Here is a 17,557-nt window from a genome sequence, read left to right on the forward strand (position 1 = left end):
TGGGTATCTGGCCTTGCATGGGCACACAGTGTATGTCTTCACCATTCAATGACGGCAGCCAATGCACTTGTAACGGTTTTTTAGCCACCAATGCCAAAAAAAGAGAAGAGAAGAAAGAATGCCTAGAATGTAAGTGTGCTTACATGTACATGTAGGCACGCACATGCCTCTTTCCAGAAATTACTTTGAATAAGCACATTTTGCTGCAAGTGCGAAGCTTTAGTGGTAAACTAGCAAGTTGAAAAATGTCAAGAAAGGCTTGACCATATCTGTAGCCTCGGAGATCTGGATGAGAGAGAAAAGAAGTCAAACAATGGGCATCAGTATCAGACCAGAATGTACTCACGCAAGGAGTCCACCGCAATCTGTTGGCAGGGCCCTATGGATGTGGAGGCCGACATCAGCGGGCATTTGTAGACTGCACCTGGCCTGGAGACGCCCCTCACACGCTGTACGGCCGGGAAAACTTCTGACCGCGGTGCACCAATAATGGCGCTACAAACCAAATGAAAGGCACAGATATACCGCCCAAAATGATCGTCATGACAGCACGATACTCAATTTACACTTGGTGATCTGAAAGGCAGCACGAGAAGACTTTACTAAGAAGGTTAAGGACTTCAGCAGGCAGGCATAGTGGGATGGTCTAAGACCATGATTGAGAAACAGAGGGTACCAGGTTCAAGTCCTGCTTGGAAGCGGCTGGATTTTTTCCAGCCGTGCTGCGACCCACAGTTAATTGGGAACTCGTGGCCTGGCACGAGGGAAACATGGATGCAGTGAATGGGATTTCGGTCTTTGACCACTTTGTGGTGGGTCTGATCTACTCACCTCCCACCGCTTAGGAGCTGCATCTGCGCCTTGATCCAAGAGGGTGGTGGCGTTCCTGCGGATGCGGAAAACTGGGCCTTTGGCCGAGTCTCACGCGAACCGTGAATTTTTTTTAAGGACTTCATGCAACTGCACTGTAAAAGAAAAGGGGGATTTGTCAACTGGCAACTGCTATATTCGATTGCTTCTCACTTCACTCTTTGCGCTGAGTTACTTGAAAACTAGTTTATTGACAAAATTGAGGTTTCATGCCAGTCAGCCATCGTGAAAACGAATTAAAAGAGGGAGATTTTGTTCAATAAAATGTGTGCTCAGCATTATAATCTTGGACAATCTTCACGTAGAAATACCTACCCGATCAAAGAAGCTACACCTGCCTTTATCCAGCGCATGTATTCCACTCCATGGCCATGATCAATCAGGGGAACACGCAATCTGAGTGGGTGGTGGATGATGGGAACTAAAGTTTACCGTAAAGACATATTCTTTCTGTGCATCCAAACTTTTGCTTTTACTCGAAAACCTGTAGTGGTCTCCATAGTAATGCGGATTGGCATACGTTGCTTATAGTTTCTCTTGAAGAGAAGACACAAAGATGGGTTCGTGAAACCCAAATGAGTTAACGCTTCTGGTAAAGAGTTAGGAGCTCATTGTTTTTTCTCTGGCTGTATAAATAGGTTTCTTGTCCCCTATTTGTAGCAAATTGCTCAATTACGTGGCTGTGCTATATTTCTTGTCGGTGAATGAACATAATCATACGCTGAACAGGTGATGTGACTTCCACATTAACTAAATCAGTTATCAATCTATTCAGTATGCCCAATTTCATGTTAGAGTGGATTGTTTCAATTTGTTTAGCCTGCTACCGTGATCAACACTGGCATGCACCCAATATTTGATTGATTTTTGCTCATCCTGGAAAAATGAAAACGCACATGGCGAGTATATCTAAATGTGGAAGACAACGCTATTCGCCAACAGTGCTACACTTTAAAAGTGAGCTATATAATTCAGTTTGCTAACTCATGGCATTCGTCATTCAGTTACGAGTCACTCGTTAGTTGCCATTTCTAAGAAGTTCCTAATACATGTATGACTACTGCAATTTGATGACATTGCAGTACGTCGTTTTGTATCACTGTTGTATTTGAATCCAGCAGCAAGCTGATTGCTCAGAGAGTCAGACTCAGTACAGGCAAAACATGTTGGATTCACTAATGCATGATTGAATCATGTAGATCTACCTTGAGAAACATTACAAATTAGTCAGTACATGTACACATCAAATTAGTCAGTACATGTACATATCAAATGAACAAATCTTACTATTTCTGATTTCCGTTTGTGTGCAGTGCTACACTGTAGCCGAACAAACTGTCGTCCGGACCTTTCGTTACAATAGGGTTTACCACATCGTAGTGAGCCGTTTCAGCGTCGACCGAAACAAGCAACGCTGCCGTAAGAACGCCGAATAGCAGTGCGCTTGCGTCCATCACATCGCTGTTCGCGATCCACCTCAGGACGATCATTGTGCACTTCGCTCCCTCCGACAGTCCGCACCACCAACACTTCCACCACACTCGCCTTGTTTGGTCCGCTTTCCGCCTTTGACCGAACTTCTCGCCACGAGCCACTGGGTACAACCGCAAGTCGACCACGATGGTGCGGCTTCGCCTCACGCTAAGCTCATGTCCTTTCAGCTAGGAGAAACGACTACACCAAGAGGTTGTGAAAATAAGAACGGATTCTTTGCGACTGGTGCACAGCGCAAATCCAAAACGATCAGCGAACTTGGGCGAGTCGCTGGATGGCTGCACTCGGGGAGAAGGATAGGCGCAAAATGCTGGATTGATTTTTTGAACAAGTTTACAGCTGGGCACTTGCACGGCGAGCGGCTTGGTACAGCAATTGTATTGCAACAGTACGTAACGTCCGTTGGCGGCCATGGCTTGCGCATGTGTCGCTGGGCTTCTAAAACCAATTCTTCCCCTCCCAGCCGGTGGCCCACTTCCGTGCAATCGCCGCTTTACAGAACGACATTGGACAGCGACACCCTGTACTGCAAACAACCTACCTCGATCAGACATCTCCACATCAGACAGCTCGACCATGCAGTGCATGAGTCATGACCCTCTGCCCTTGCGGCCTTGGCTTGGGCTCGCTTTTCTGCAGCGTAAATCAACATGGTCGCGCTGATGCACCCGCCGAACAGTGCAGGCTTCACCACCGTGAACGTAACGTTGTTCGAAGTCATACTCTTTGCATGTTCTTGGTTGCGATAAGAAGACGCGGAACAGGGAGCAAGCTGGCTGATATTGTTGCCTGTACAGTGTTCATGGTGTTGGAAGCTTCAAATCGTTCCGCGATGGTGTTCCACTAATCCCGGCACACCCACCGCTGACCAAGATCAGCATACTAGGTGCTTACAGCTGTCAACACTGCCACTGGATTGACCGGCCATAACATACTCGACTACGTTACGGCGTTACTTCTTCACTTCAGGCTCTTGCCAGTCTTGGCATTCTTGCTGACCGCGTCACAGTGCCTCCTTAGACCTTACGCTAAGGCTTACCTGACCTTGACCTAGGACTAAGGACGGGTACTAGTGCCTGGGCTGTAGTGACTGGGCTTCAAATCCTAGGAGGTTCTCCTCCCGAAATGGAAATACTAACACAGGTCTGACCGTCAGCACCACGCGGGCGCTGCTTTCTCCGACACACAAGTGACACAGTGACCAAGGGACCCCCCCCCCCCCCCCCACGGAACGGAATGTCGCAACCAAGGAGTCAACTCCCTGGTCGCAACCAGTTACCTTACTAGCAGGCCCTTAGCCTAGGCTTAGACTAGTAAGCCTTACTTTTTAGGCTTAGTACTACTACTAATACTTCTTCGTCAAAATGGGAAAACTCATGGCTGCCTTACGAGCACTAGGACGGTGGTGTTACAGGATGTTCGAAGACAGTGAGGGCTTGCACAGCTGCTCAGGCTGTTAGTGCTAGGTAGCATGGCTGTGCCTTGGCCAGGGAGAAATCATGTGCATGACTGTATCATGACTGTTGTATAACATGATGATCAGAGCACAGTTACTAAAAGCTCCCAGGAAATATTTTACTCTTGATATGATGTAGATCGTCATGTACATGACTGTACATGAATGTAAAAAATAAACATAAGTGGATATCAGGTTTTGCATTTTCATTCCCTACTTTGGCCAGTTTGGGTAAGACTCCTTTTTCGAAATTAATATTTCCCCACTAAACCCTTTCCACAGTTTTCAGGAAGGATTAGGAAGATTGTACAGGAAAACCTGTCAAGGCGACCATTGCAAGCAGGGCCAAGGGCAATACAAGGGATACTTCTGTACCTCCAGTCAAATGACCCTGAATGTGGAGACCACCTGGCAACAAAGAACGTTTGAAGGTCCCTTGAGCGTTTATCTTCACTGTCTGTACCTGAACTAAGTTCAATCACAATTTGTTTCCAATTCGGTATCACTGCTACTTCTTGAGAGAGAGAGAGAGAGAGAGAGAGAGAGAGAGAGAGAGAGAGAGAGAGAGAGAGATTGATTTTTATTTAAGGATTGTCCAAAGGCCGCAGAGGCCTATCGAGGGGCTCAAAGAGAGAGAGAGAAAGAGAGAGAGAGAGAGAGAGAGAGAGAGAGAGAGAGAGAGTGAGTGAGTGAGTGAGAGAGAGAGAGAGAGGGAGAGAGAGACAGGCAGACAGACAGACAGAGAGAGATTGCTTTTCAAAGTAGGCGTTTTTGTTTCGGATGACAGCACATCGTGAATAATTCGAAAACTTTTCATAAATAGTTGATGAAACTTCATGGCATATATATCTGTCTGTCTGTCTGTGGGTGTTTGCATGCTGGAGTAGCTCGCGTGTGTTGCCAGTTGATCCAGTCGATGTGACTGTTGCATCACTGCAATTCGTTGTTTCAGCAGCTACATTGCATATGAATTTGAATCATCAATGAACAGGGAGACGAAATGATTCCAAAGATGACATGAGTGAAAGGAATACTATGACAACTTGTACAGCTTCCTATACTAGTAGGAGATCATTGCTGGCTATTACATGTCCTTGTGCAGAGGATTTTATCACATGTTATAACAGTCGATAGAAATGCAGCAGAGTTTTGAAAGGCAGACAATTTGCCATGTAGACAATCGTACACATCCGCTCCACCAGAGGAACACGATCCCAAATCATCACACATACCAACTGGAAGGTCTGAGCCAGCCTTCATGCACCGCTGTACTTCAACTTCTGCAATGTATCCCTCAGAACCCCAGCCACTGTTGAGCAGGAGTTGGGACAAGTACTTGACAAATACAGAAGAAAACTCCCGGTAAGCAAGGCGTTCGTACCCATCAAGTGCATCTAGAGAAGAGACAGTCGCTTTGCCATTGACATGATGCTGCACAGCATATCCAGTGCCCTGGGAAACAGTTTCTGGACCCATAGGACTTTGGCTGCTGCCCGTAGTTTCCTGCGCATCTTGGAAACGATTGCCGTATGCAGGCTTGGATTTACAGGCCTTGGTGGGTGGTATACCACTGCTGTATCCTGTTGGTTGTCTTTCTGACAATTCCTGCAACTTTCTGGCACATTTCATCTCCAGGGCACCAGCACCTGGAAGGACCAGCTTGAACTTCAACGCATTGCGAAGTCGCTTTAGCGCGGACTTGAAGTCGGCTTCAATCATAGCCAATCGTGCATGTGTGGCTGCTGTCAGGAACACGGAGCAGCAGGGAGTACACCTGCAATGGAAGCAATCAATTTTTCACAATCACATGGCAGGAGCAGTATTAAAAACTATTTTTTGCATCATGAAGACTGCTACAGAACTTACCCTTCTCGCCTTTGAATTCACCAGCATTTAAATACTAAATTATCACAGCAGCACAAGTGCATTTAAAAATCTTTTTAGCAGAGTTCAATCCCGAGGCTTTACAGTGAGCAGACAGTGCAGGGCTCACATGTATTAACCAAAATAGCCATTCAGTGCCATTGTACATCTACATGTTCATGCATATGAATCCATCAGCAATAGACAACACCAACCAGCACGCCAAACCTAGTCTCTTGGAGTTAGGGCTCCATACGGATTGTTACTGCGGCTGGCCACGGTGACACATTGCACCATCCTCCTATATCTATGAGGCAGCTCCAATTCTAAGATTGTTATGAAACTGTGATCTGCCAATGCGGCCGATGCATTTCTGGGAGGAAAATAGCACTTACTCCGATGAAGGAAACCCCGCGTGGAACTCACTGGTGAAGCTTGGTTTGGATTTCTGAAGCACGGCAGACGAGAGAAACCGAGAGTGCAATGACGGAAAAGCAGCCCTAATCCAAATGTAATCAAATCGTAGCACCAGGAACCAATACTTGTACCTGGTGCAGCATTCCCACGTAATGAAGATCAGATGGCATGATACGTATGATGGTACGCCATCGTGGGACAGTATTCGAAACAATACTTTGAAAATTCTCAGAAGAGCACAGCACGGTCGTCACAATTCACTCCAGGACTCACCAGGCGTACAATATTTCTACTTCTTGGTGGCACACATGGATCATCGAGGACTATTCTCTGACTGTTCACCTGACAAATGCTGTCTGAGATACGCTCCACGGACAAGACCATGTCCTTGATCACATGGTACTGTGGGAAAAACAAGACACAGACACAGACACAGGTTGATAATCCTACCAAGACACAGACACAGGTTGGTAATCCTACCAAGACACAGACACAGGTTGATAATCCTACCAAGACACAGACACAGGTTGATAATCCTACCAAGACACAGACAAAGGTTGATAATCCTACCAAGACACAGACACAGGTTGATAATCCTACCAAGACACAGACACAGGTTGGTAATCCTACCAAGACACAGACACAGGTTGGTAATCCTACCAAGACACAGACACAGGTTGATAATCCTACCAAGACACAGACACAGGTTGATAATCCTACCAAGACACAGACAAAGGTTGATAATCCTACCAAGACACAGACACAGGTTGGTAATCCTACCAAGACACAGACAAAGGTTGATAATCCTACCAAGACACAGACACAGACACAGGTTGGTAATCCTACCAAGACACAGACACAGGTTGATAATCCTACCAAGACACAGACACAGGTTGATAATCCTACCAAGACACAGACACAGGTTGATAATCCTACCAAGACACAGACACAGGTTGATAATCCTACCAAGACACAGACACAGGTTGGTAATCCTAACGAGACACAGACACAGGTTGGTAATCCTACCAAGACACAGACACAGGTTGATAATCCTACCAAGACACAGACACAGGTTGATAATCCTACCAAGACACAGACACAGGTTGATAATCCTACCAAGACACAGACACAGGTTGATAATCCTACCAAGACACAGACACAGGTTGATAATCCTACCAAGACACAGACACAGGTTGATAATCCTACCAAGACACAGACACAGGTTGATAATCCTACCAAGACACAGACACAGGTTGATAATCCTACCAAGACACAGACACAGGTTGATAATCCTACCAAGACACAGACACAGGTTGGTAATCCTACCAAGACACAGACACAGGTTGATAATCCTACCAAGACACAGACACAGGTTGATAATCCTACCAAGACACAGACACAGGTTGATAATCCTACCAAGACACAGACACAGGTTGATAATCCTACCAAGACACAGACACAGGTTGATAATCCTACCAAGACACAGACACAGGTTGATAATCCTACCAAGACACAGACACAGGTTGGTAATCCTACCAAGACACAGACACAGGTTGATAATCCTACCAAGACACAGACACAGGTTGATAATCCTACCAAGACACAGACACAGGTTGATAATCCTACCAAGACACAGACACAGGTTGATAATCCTACCAAGACACAGACACAGGTTGATAATCCTACCAAGACACAGACACAGGTTGATAATCCTACCAAGACACAGACACAGGTTGATAATCCTACCAAGACACAGACACAGGTTGATAATCCTACCAAGACACAGACACAGGTTGATAATCCTACCAAGATACAGACAAAGGTTGATAATCCTACCAAGACACAGACACAGGTTGATAATCCTACCAAGACACAGACACAGGTTGATAATCCTACCAAGATACAGACAAAGGTTGATAATCCTACCAAGACACAGACACAGGTTGATAATCCTACCAAGACACAGACACAGGTTGATAATCCTACCAAGACACAGACACAGGTTGGTAATCCTACCAAGACACAGACACAGGTTGGTAATCCTACCAAGACACAGACACAGGTTGGTAATCCTACCAAGACACAGACACAGGTTGGTAATCCTACCAAGACACAGACACAGGTTGATAATCCTACCAAGACACAGACACAGGTTGATAATCCTACCAAGACACAGACACAGGTTGAAAATCCTACCAAGACACAGACACAGGTTGGTAATCCTACCAAGACACAGACACAGGTTGATAATCCTACCAAGACACAGACACAGGTTGGTAATCCTACCAAGACACAGACACAGGTTGATAATCCTACCAAGACACAGACACAGGTTGGTAATCCTACCAAGACACAGACACAGGTTGATAATCCTACCAAGACACAGACACAGGTTGATAATCCTACCAAGACACAGACAAAGGTTGATAATCCTACCAAGACACAGACACAGGTTGATAATCCTACCAAGACACAGACACAGGTAGGTAATCCTACCAAGACACAGACAAAGGTTGATAATCCTACCAAGACACAGACACAGGTTGGTAATCCTCCGATTGCTGCTCCTATGAGTATACAATTTCCCCTGCCGTATCAAAACATAATGCATCTGGGCACCACGTATAACCAACACCCGGTACTGGGATATTGCACGCATGGCCGCCCGCTCACCCGCATGCACACACACACACACACACACACACACACACGCACGCACGCACGCACGCACACACACACACACACACACACACACACACATGGAGTGATATCGTTATAGCAAAGACACATGCTATATTTTCTCGTTCTGGTGACAGTGAACTCTCTCGCACTCAGGGCATAACCATCAACAGTGCTGTGCCTGTATCAGAGGTACATGTAAGTGATAAACACGAAAAAAAAAAAAAAAAAAAAAAAAAAAAAAAAAAAAAAAGGTGCGTGCACATGCCGAATTATGTTAGGAAAACCCTAGTTGACTGTAGCAACTTAGCAAGTACTCTTTTGTTTGTTTGAAGTACTAGTATCTCATACAGCCCCATCGTCCGTGTTGATACGGTAACACCATGGAGTGATGCAGCTTCCAGTAAGCTAACACAACGATGCTCACCGTGTTGGCCGATAGAAGTGTTTCAGCGGCCATCAGTCCATACGTAGAACTGATCACTGTCATGACGTCATGGCTGCACTCCAGTACCGGTATGGCGAGGTAGTGACATAGAGCAATGACGTCATCATCAACGCCACCCGACACCACGATCGTGTGTACGTTCAGCTGCAATGAAGGACCAAGTGCAATGCAAATGTAAGCATAGCTTTGCGATACTAGTGCGGAAATTCAAACTTCGTACTCGCTGTCACGTAGATCTAGAGCATGACACAAAGCACAAACATTCCAAATCCACCATCATACAGTGGACAACAGCAGTGCTAGTTCTCTGACCTTGTCCAGATGTTCTCTTATCCTTTCCAGCCAAATTGTCTCCTTGGTGGGACGACCCATGTACGGGGGACGAACGTAAGCTGAGGCCTTGGATGACCATGTCTTAAGGTGACCTGCCGCATGATAGTCGACAGCAAGATCTCCATCAACCAGCTGCACGAGAAACAACACAATAATCTACTAGCACATTCATCCACAAACAGCCAATGACTATGTAGCTTTCACCAAGCCTTCGAAAAAACATTATCCACAGCACCTGTAGTGATGTAATGATGTACATATGTATAGTGTGCGCATACGTGCATGCAGTACAGCACTCAGCAGAGCTTGAAGACGATGCCTGCAATGACTACCTCCTGACTTGTATTGTTGTAGTGTTGTCCATCCACAGCACCGGCATACTGGAAGTCAATTTATAACTTTAACTGTGCAGTGAAACATGTCAAGCCGACCATTCGAATATGGCGACCGCCTGTCCCAGAAGACCACTGCAACCAGGATCCTGTGGTGCTATTCCTAGTCAAATAACCCTGGATAAGGAGACCACCTGCACACAGCGACCACATCCCTAAGGTCCCTTGAGCGGTCGCCTTAGACAGGTTTCACTGTTAAACTGTTTCTTACTCAACATCTGGCTCGCCGTAAGACTGCCAATATATATGAGAAGTCCGGTGGTAGCCAACCACGGCGAACTAAGTAATAAGTACCGTCTCGACAAGTAGAGAGCTGTGGTTGCATTTCACCCGGGCACACTGACTTACCAAGACGTTCAGTACTGGTGTTTCTCGCACGCGTGCTGCTATCACTTGCATCTGGCCGTCGTCCACAAGCAAAGCAATCCCCTCATGAACGAACGGTGTCGATCCAAATGTTCCAAGAACAGGGTGCACTATGACTGAGAACTTGAGCCTGCAGATCAGAAAACATGAGTGTACCACGCCAAGCGTGCCTCTATCAAGTCCTAGTAGATGGAGCGAAAGATGAATTCTTGCTTGCTTTTTAATGACGCAAGGCTTGGTCCAAATTTTCAACCTGAGTCGCAGCATCAATATCACCATCACAAAGTCAAACTGTTTGCAAGGAGAAACATCTAACTAAGCCAACGTTAAGGAGTATGGATGATGGCACAGAAACAACAGTCAGATGGGATGCGTCAGGGCTCACCTCCGCTCCAGCACTTCAGTACCCCGGTTCAGAGAAGACGCATCCACCATGGACATGCAGCACCGATACAGCACACCTCCCAGACCTTGTCGACTAACACCCATGCTGGATCACAACCGAACAGGAGCAGAGTAGAATGCTATCTGGATAAAGAGTTAGTTGCATGATACATTATCACATGTGCGGTAGACAGTAGTGACCATGTTGAGTTTGCATTGGTCATTGTGATCAGTCGACTATGTATATTTAGTACTAAGTTCTTTGCATCCGAGTCATGCTGGCCCAGTATTATGAAATATGACTATGCCTTAGACGAGCCTTTAGGGAAGCTAAAGAAATGCATGCATTACAGTAGAACTTACTTAGTACGTACTCTGATACCGAAGACACTGTCTGGCTTAGTAAGGACAGTGTCCGGAGCATGGGCGCATTGATCTCTTCTGAAGTATGTTAGGATAAGAAGTACCGGCTTGAATACTGAAGGGGCATCTTGCTGCAGCCCATGGGGGTACATCTTACCAGAGTTCTATCACATTATCAAGTACTGAAAATCATCTCATAATCACCAATTGGTCAGATGTCCCTGAAATTGTTTTAGTACATTATTGCAACTCACCATAGGTTCCTTAGCCATGGTGCACATCTGTCCGTTTCAGATGCTGATGGCAACGAGCCTGTGTGGCTGGCGGCCGAAGTGCTCAGAGAAAAGTGTCGGCTGACCTGTCTCAACCGGCGACTTGAAGCAGCAGAAACAGCAGCGTGTTGTAGCTGAGGCACAGCCACCGGCTTGCCCGGGTCACTCGATGTTCTGCTAGAGATGTCGGACTTTGTGGGATTGGTGCCATCCTGTGCAGGTGCGATCATGCCCAAAATGGAAAGCATTTTTAAATCGCAGTTCATCCATCAAGGAAAAATGGCCTCGGATGTCACATTTCCTTCGAGTAAGTTACGTAAACATGTATTACAGGTGCACTTCAGGGCCCTACTCTAAAAACTTTCAACATGTAGAGGCAATAGATATCGACGAAAACGTTCAATACTTATGACGCATCTCTTAATTGGTTGGGTGTTTGCGTTTTTGCGTAGATGCATGCGTAGATAATACATTTTTGCAATAGATATCACATTTGCAGCCTAGAGAGCGTGTGTGGGCAGGCGTGTGTTTACCGCCATCTTGCCAGGTGTGTCTTTACCACCATATTTATCAACCAGATATCACATTCTAAATTATGTCATTATAAGAAAAGAAAAAAAGGTGACAATGATGAGGAGTGGTACGCCGGTGAATACTGTAGCAACTGTAGTGCGCCCGACGCTTCTGTGAACAGTGCTTTCATTGGTATTCTCAAACACATGTACTGTGCAGTGCATCATGTGTGGACTGTGTGCTCTACATGCCAGTACAGTAGCAGTTTCTATTGTGCAAGCGACGGGGTACACATGGCAACGCGTACTACAAGTACGTTGTAGCATGTCAGCAATACTGTGTGCGCTGTGGATACACCATAGTACTGCTCAACGAAACCCAGTCGCGGCACTCAAGTTCGCGACTTGCACCATTTCGAAGCCCAGTGTTTGCAGGTCTAGGGCTGCGCAACACCCGGCGTGTACTTGAATGACACGACTGGATTTCATTGAGCAGTGCTGTAATACATGTGCGTAGTTTCTGCGATTGTGAAGGCAAGATCTAACTTACCAACGAAAGCACAGAGATGGCAGTCTCCCTGGCAAGCTCAACACAGATGTCAGATACCTTGGCTAGCATCTTGACCAGGACATCCTGGGGAATTCCCTATCAGAGTCACATTGAACGAGAAAGAATCCAAATGAGACACAACCTTAACGTGCACGAGTACACTCGTAAACCGCGCGCACTGCATCAGCATAAATTCTGGTACTCAAGTGCACTACACATCCAGCTACACCTACACACTTGCCGTCTGCTCTGTATTCACTACTCACACAGCCGACACTGTGGACAGTGCCAGAAACACCGGTAGAGAGATTTTAAACGTCTCGGTCATTAGCCGGTCATTAGCCGTGAATTTTCAACTGTCTGATCATGAACCCAGTTACGAGACTCATGCATAAACATATTGGAAGGTGGAGAGGTGAAATGTAACTCCGATTGAGTGGCTATGACGCCATGTCGTTCATTTTGTGGCAGCCTATGCCACAGTCGTCTTGATGTCGTCCTAAATTGGAGTAGGGCATTGGGACATTATTGCTCCTAATTATTGCTCCCAATTATTGCAATTAATTTTAGAGTAAAACCTGGTGTAAGCGACCTCTCGGTTTAGCGACCACCTGCTCTTAACGACCGTTTTTCCATGCACCGACAGTCCTACACAGACACTGTGGGATCTGGTTCTAAAGACCACCTGGCTTTAACGACCACTTTGCCTTTCACCGTGGGGTGGTCGCTTAAACCAGGTTTTACTGTACTCCCACAGTAGTGCTCGGTTCCTTCCATTCACAACAGTTTTAAGTACTGTTCACATGTGCCAGGCACGTGCGCTGGTGCCCTTGAAGGGGGGGGGGGGGAGGCCCGGGAAAAATTCCAAAAATGAAGCAAATCGTGCATTTTGAGCGAAAAGGGGGGGGGGGTTCCGGGCACCCAGGAACCCATACGGGGCTCGCGCCTGTGTACTTCAGTGCCTCTATGTTCACTCTACAATCAGCTGCTACTTGTACAGATAGGCGCACTAGAGGACAGTCCTTCTCGTCTATTTCTTTGCCTGCTGCTAAAACTAGATATGGCATGTTCTCTGTTTCTTTCCTTGGCGCTGATCGGTGGAATTCTCTGCCTATGTTGTGTCGCCAAGCTGATCAACCATCCGCTTTCATTTCGCTCTGCAAAGAGCACGTAGGGTTCCCTGTAAAAAGACGGCAACGTCTGTGGGGATTTCCCTAACAAAACAATAAATACTACTACTATACTGCTTGCAATGTATACTCGCCGCAAGACCCAGACATGTGTGAGCTGACCTTTTGCAGTAGCTCCGAAAGGCTGCCAGCCATCAGGCACACCAAGACTGCTGTCGTTGTGACACATGATGCTGTGTGATTGGCACAAGAGTGACAGAAGTCACGGAATAGTGTACCCACTGGATGCTAAGATTGCAAAAGGAAAACACAAAGAACCATGATTATAAGTGAAGAATTGCCAAAGACTTTGAAAGTGATGAGACACTTCAAGCCACTGTAGCCATGCAGAGCATGGTCACAATGCCAAGACTACTGGTGCCGCATAATGTTAAAGCCGACCAAGTTCGGGAAATTCACAAGATACATACATACATAGGTATGTGCAATGAAATCCATAGCTTGCAGGCATAGTGGGATGGTCTACGACCATGATTGAGGAACAGAGGGTGCCAGGTTCATGTTCTGGTTGGAAGCAAAAGGACTTTTCCAGCCGTGCTGCAACCCACAGTTAATTGGGAACTCGTAGCCTGGCCGACAAGGTAAACATGGATGCAGCGAATGGGATTTTCGGTCCTTGACCACTTTGGTGGTGGGTCTGATCTACTCATCTTCCACTGCTTTAGGAGCTGCATCTGCACCTTGATCCCTGAGCGTGGTGGAGCTCCCCCCCCCCCCCCTAGCTCCCCCTACGGATGCGGAAAACTCAGTCTGACATATAAATTACCACCACTTGAAGCTCGTCCAATAAGGTGACAACGTCAGAAAATAGAGCATACGACTTTCCATCAGAATCAACGCTGCACTTAGTCCTGTGTAGCCAGTGAACAAAAACGAAGAAGAAAATACCAAGGTTAAGCAAGGTTATGAGTTATGACAGTAATTGTTAGCAAGTTTACTATGCTGAAGTGGCATAAAAACGACCCGGTAGTATGCATGGTGCTGAGTAGACCCTCAACACAGAGTATACATGTAGCCGCTGACACAGTGCGTTAGGACATTGGGCATGGACATATGGGGGCTATGTATGCAGCGTGAGTCGCTAGTGCATGCAGCACTATGCAGCGACTTTGCTAAAGCATATCAACATTTGGCGGCCCGGGATGATAATGATGCGCTGATTAATGATACGTTGCAATCGCAAAACCTCTATAGCAAAAATGAGGGAACGGAATACCTTCTGTTTGGTCCCAGCAGTGTCCTCAGCGAGCGCCCTGCAATGCAACAGAGGATCAAAACATGCCGATCAGGATGGAGATGTGGCTGCCATGCGGCCCCTGTGAATGCATCTCAGAGTATGGCTTTGGTCAACAACATCAAAATAAACAAATACAATGAACTTTACAGTCCACATGCAACTCAGTCAGACTACGTCATGGTTCCGCAATTGACACCTTATATGCCACCACTCTCAAGGATCAAAGCACACATCAGGGGCATAGGAGGGGTTTCGGAAGTGGTACGACCGAAGGTCGGCACGGCCGAAGGCCGTTTTGGAGGGGGGTCGGGGGGACCTCCCCCGGGAAAATTTTGTAAAAAAGACACAAAATCCTGCGTTCTGGGAACTTCTGGCACACTTCTGGCACAGTTTATAAAGTCATAGAATTATTTCACGGTCAGAAGAGATGTGCATGGACATGCACAGATGCATGGCAGATCTACGAGTACGAGTCTAGAAAAAGGTCAAAGTCTGATGCACATATGCATCGATGGATCCTGATTTTTTATTACGATTTTGCACGTTCCGACGGACCACACTTTTCGAAAAGTGGTACGGCCATGGTCGTACCAGTCGTAGCGGGTGCTACGCCCCTGCACATTCAGTTCGGATGCAGTGCTGGAAAATGATGAGAGGAAAGAGCAGAACTTCAGGCAGGTGGTGTAAACATTTGTCATGATGGAGTAAAGTTTGGAGTTGAAATGCAGCCGCGGGACAGACAGTGTTCTCGTACAGTTGTATCAAATGTAAATGGTCTCATGTTATTCTCTGGACGCTTTGCTTTGCCAAACACCTTTGTGGAGGTGGGGGGGGGGGGGGGGGTCCATAGGCCCACACTGCCGACTCATATAAGCGCCATGAACCAGGAACTGGCATTGAATCAAAGTATGCTCGTGGTGGCGACAGTGGCAAGTAGCCAAACCGGCACCTACATGAAGCACAGTTGCACTAGGACCATCATGTGCATGACTAAAGCTGTGAAGTTCACAACTGGCGCGTGTACGCGTGAAACCACGCGTTTGTGCGTATTTTTCGGGCTTTTGGGGCGTCATGCGTACGGAAACGCGCCAAAATGGAAATTCAAACATGATGGAATTTTCAGCGCGTATCAGGCGCGTACCAGCGTACATGCCAGCCACTTTGACTGGCGGGGTCAAAAAATTAGTACTCGAAGGCGTCGCACGCTCTATATACGAGCCGAATTGCTGCTTTCTGTGAAAGCCTGAGCGCGCGCTGGGGCGCGCATGAACCGCAAGCATATCGCGTCCACGCGCCAGTTGGGAACACAGCTTCATGCAGTACAGTGTAGTATTGTACATTATGTACGCGACCTACAATTATGATACATGTCCTGCATGTAATTCACCCTGGTTTGTTGCCATGACTTCAGAATGCTGCTGATTGCAAGCCATACAATAATGTTGCTTGTCAGTGGTTCTAAAAAACATTCCTCACCTATTTCAGACAACACGCGAAGAGCATGGCGTTCATTGTAAGGTAGAAAGTCCGTCATTTCCCCAACAACGGTTCTCGGATACGATCCAAGCTAAAAAGCCCTCGACCTCTCTCAGCGATCCAACTGCATGACCGGTGCTAACGACAGGTGAGGTAGGTGAGTATCAAAGTATTAGCGAACATAAAAAAATTATTTACATGTACGACACGAAAAGTTGGAAAACGTTTTTCGTTCGAATTTCCCGCGAGCAGTACGCGCGCACACGTACACGTGCTGTAGTGTACTGTAGTTTGAAACTTGTCTGGACAAGTCGCAAGCTGAAAACAAAAGCAGCAGTACAGGGTTTTGATCGTTGCCTGGAGTTGAAGGCGAGCTACTGGGTATTTGCGATGTTGAACTACTTTGAGAATGGGGAAGAAGACGCCTGCAAAGTCAACGCCTCCCTTGAAAAAACCTGAGCACAAGACGTCCGCTGCACGTCATGCGAAGCAGCAGAAGCCCAAACAGAAAGTGCAGGCCGGCAAAATTTTACGAAAGAAACTGGACTTCATGCTGGAGAATGAAGATGTGGACCTGGACACGGTGATTGGACCAGTTCTGGCCAATGACTTGAAATCTACTGGCGTGACATCACTGAGACAGCTGCGCAGCAAAGATCCTGAGAAACTCTATCAACAGATTATCAGCCGACGGGGCAAACATGTAGACCGCTGTGTACTGTACACATATCGCTGCGGCCGTTATGTTGCACGCACGCCAGCCAAGAGCAGAGAGGAAGAGCTGCTGCTGTGGTACAGCTGGACCGACTCCAAGCTGCCGGACAATGCAGAAGAACTTCTTGCATGTCCAATTGAACGACTCTCTAAGTCCGTCATGAATAAGCGAGCGGCGGACGCACGGCGAGAGGGCCGTGGCTCTGACGGTCCCAACAAGATAACACGTGTCAAGGAGGAACCACCGTCATAGAGTATCGCTGTAGTATTTTGAACATCTAGTACAATGTTCTGCAAACATTCCAGAAACAATCCACCTAACCACGATTCGGTTGCTTTGGTCATCTGCAAGCTTATACCAATGGTATGTGGTTCGGGAATGTACCATGCTGTAGCTGCCATGGATTTCCATGGAGAACATGTACGGACAACTTTTACTAGTGACCTTGACTTGCACGAGACTTTGCGTATTGCTGAGGAGAGGCAACATTTTAACCGATAGGAGAAAGCTCATAAGTATGTATGTTGAGCCTACTCTTCT

General features: G+C 46.8%; 2 protein-coding genes across 3 annotated transcripts in view; both read right to left on the reverse strand.

The window, feature by feature from the left end:
- LOC135809861 (integrin alpha-7-like) overlaps positions 1–2,683 on the reverse strand; it is a 36,087-nt gene extending 33,404 nt beyond the window's left edge. The window contains exons 1-2 of the mRNA XM_065323301.1: positions 2,158–2,683; positions 347–495 (exon numbers count right to left, since the gene is read on the reverse strand). Coding sequence (XP_065179373.1) covers positions 347–495; positions 2,158–2,360 — 352 coding nt within the window. The 5' untranslated portion in view covers positions 2,361–2,683. The remainder of the gene's footprint in view (positions 1–346; positions 496–2,157) is intronic.
- Positions 2,684–4,618: 1,935 nt separating this feature from the next.
- LOC135809863 (uncharacterized) lies at positions 4,619–16,465 on the reverse strand. Of its 2 annotated transcripts, XM_065323302.1 has the most exons (13): positions 16,303–16,465; positions 14,806–14,842; positions 14,356–14,440; positions 13,692–13,817; positions 12,400–12,495; positions 11,320–11,549; positions 10,704–10,808; positions 10,301–10,448; positions 9,540–9,692; positions 9,207–9,371; positions 6,374–6,502; positions 6,079–6,131; positions 4,619–5,594 (listed from the first exon to the last, which is right to left on the reverse strand). In XM_065323302.1, the coding sequence occupies exons 1-13, from the start codon at positions 16,358–16,360 to the stop codon at positions 4,892–4,894; spliced, it is 2,088 nt and encodes a 695-aa protein (XP_065179374.1). In that variant the 5' UTR covers positions 16,361–16,465; the 3' UTR covers positions 4,619–4,891. The 2 variants fall into 2 exon arrangements, with proteins under 2 accessions (XP_065179374.1, XP_065179375.1); XM_065323303.1 differs by lacking the exon at positions 9,207–9,371.
- Positions 16,466–17,557: the final 1,092 nt, after the last annotated feature.

Source organism: Sycon ciliatum, chromosome 2 (assembly GCF_964019385.1).
Source record: "Sycon ciliatum chromosome 2, ocSycCili1.1, whole genome shotgun sequence".
NCBI classification, from domain to species: domain Eukaryota; kingdom Metazoa; phylum Porifera; class Calcarea; order Leucosolenida; family Sycettidae; genus Sycon; species Sycon ciliatum.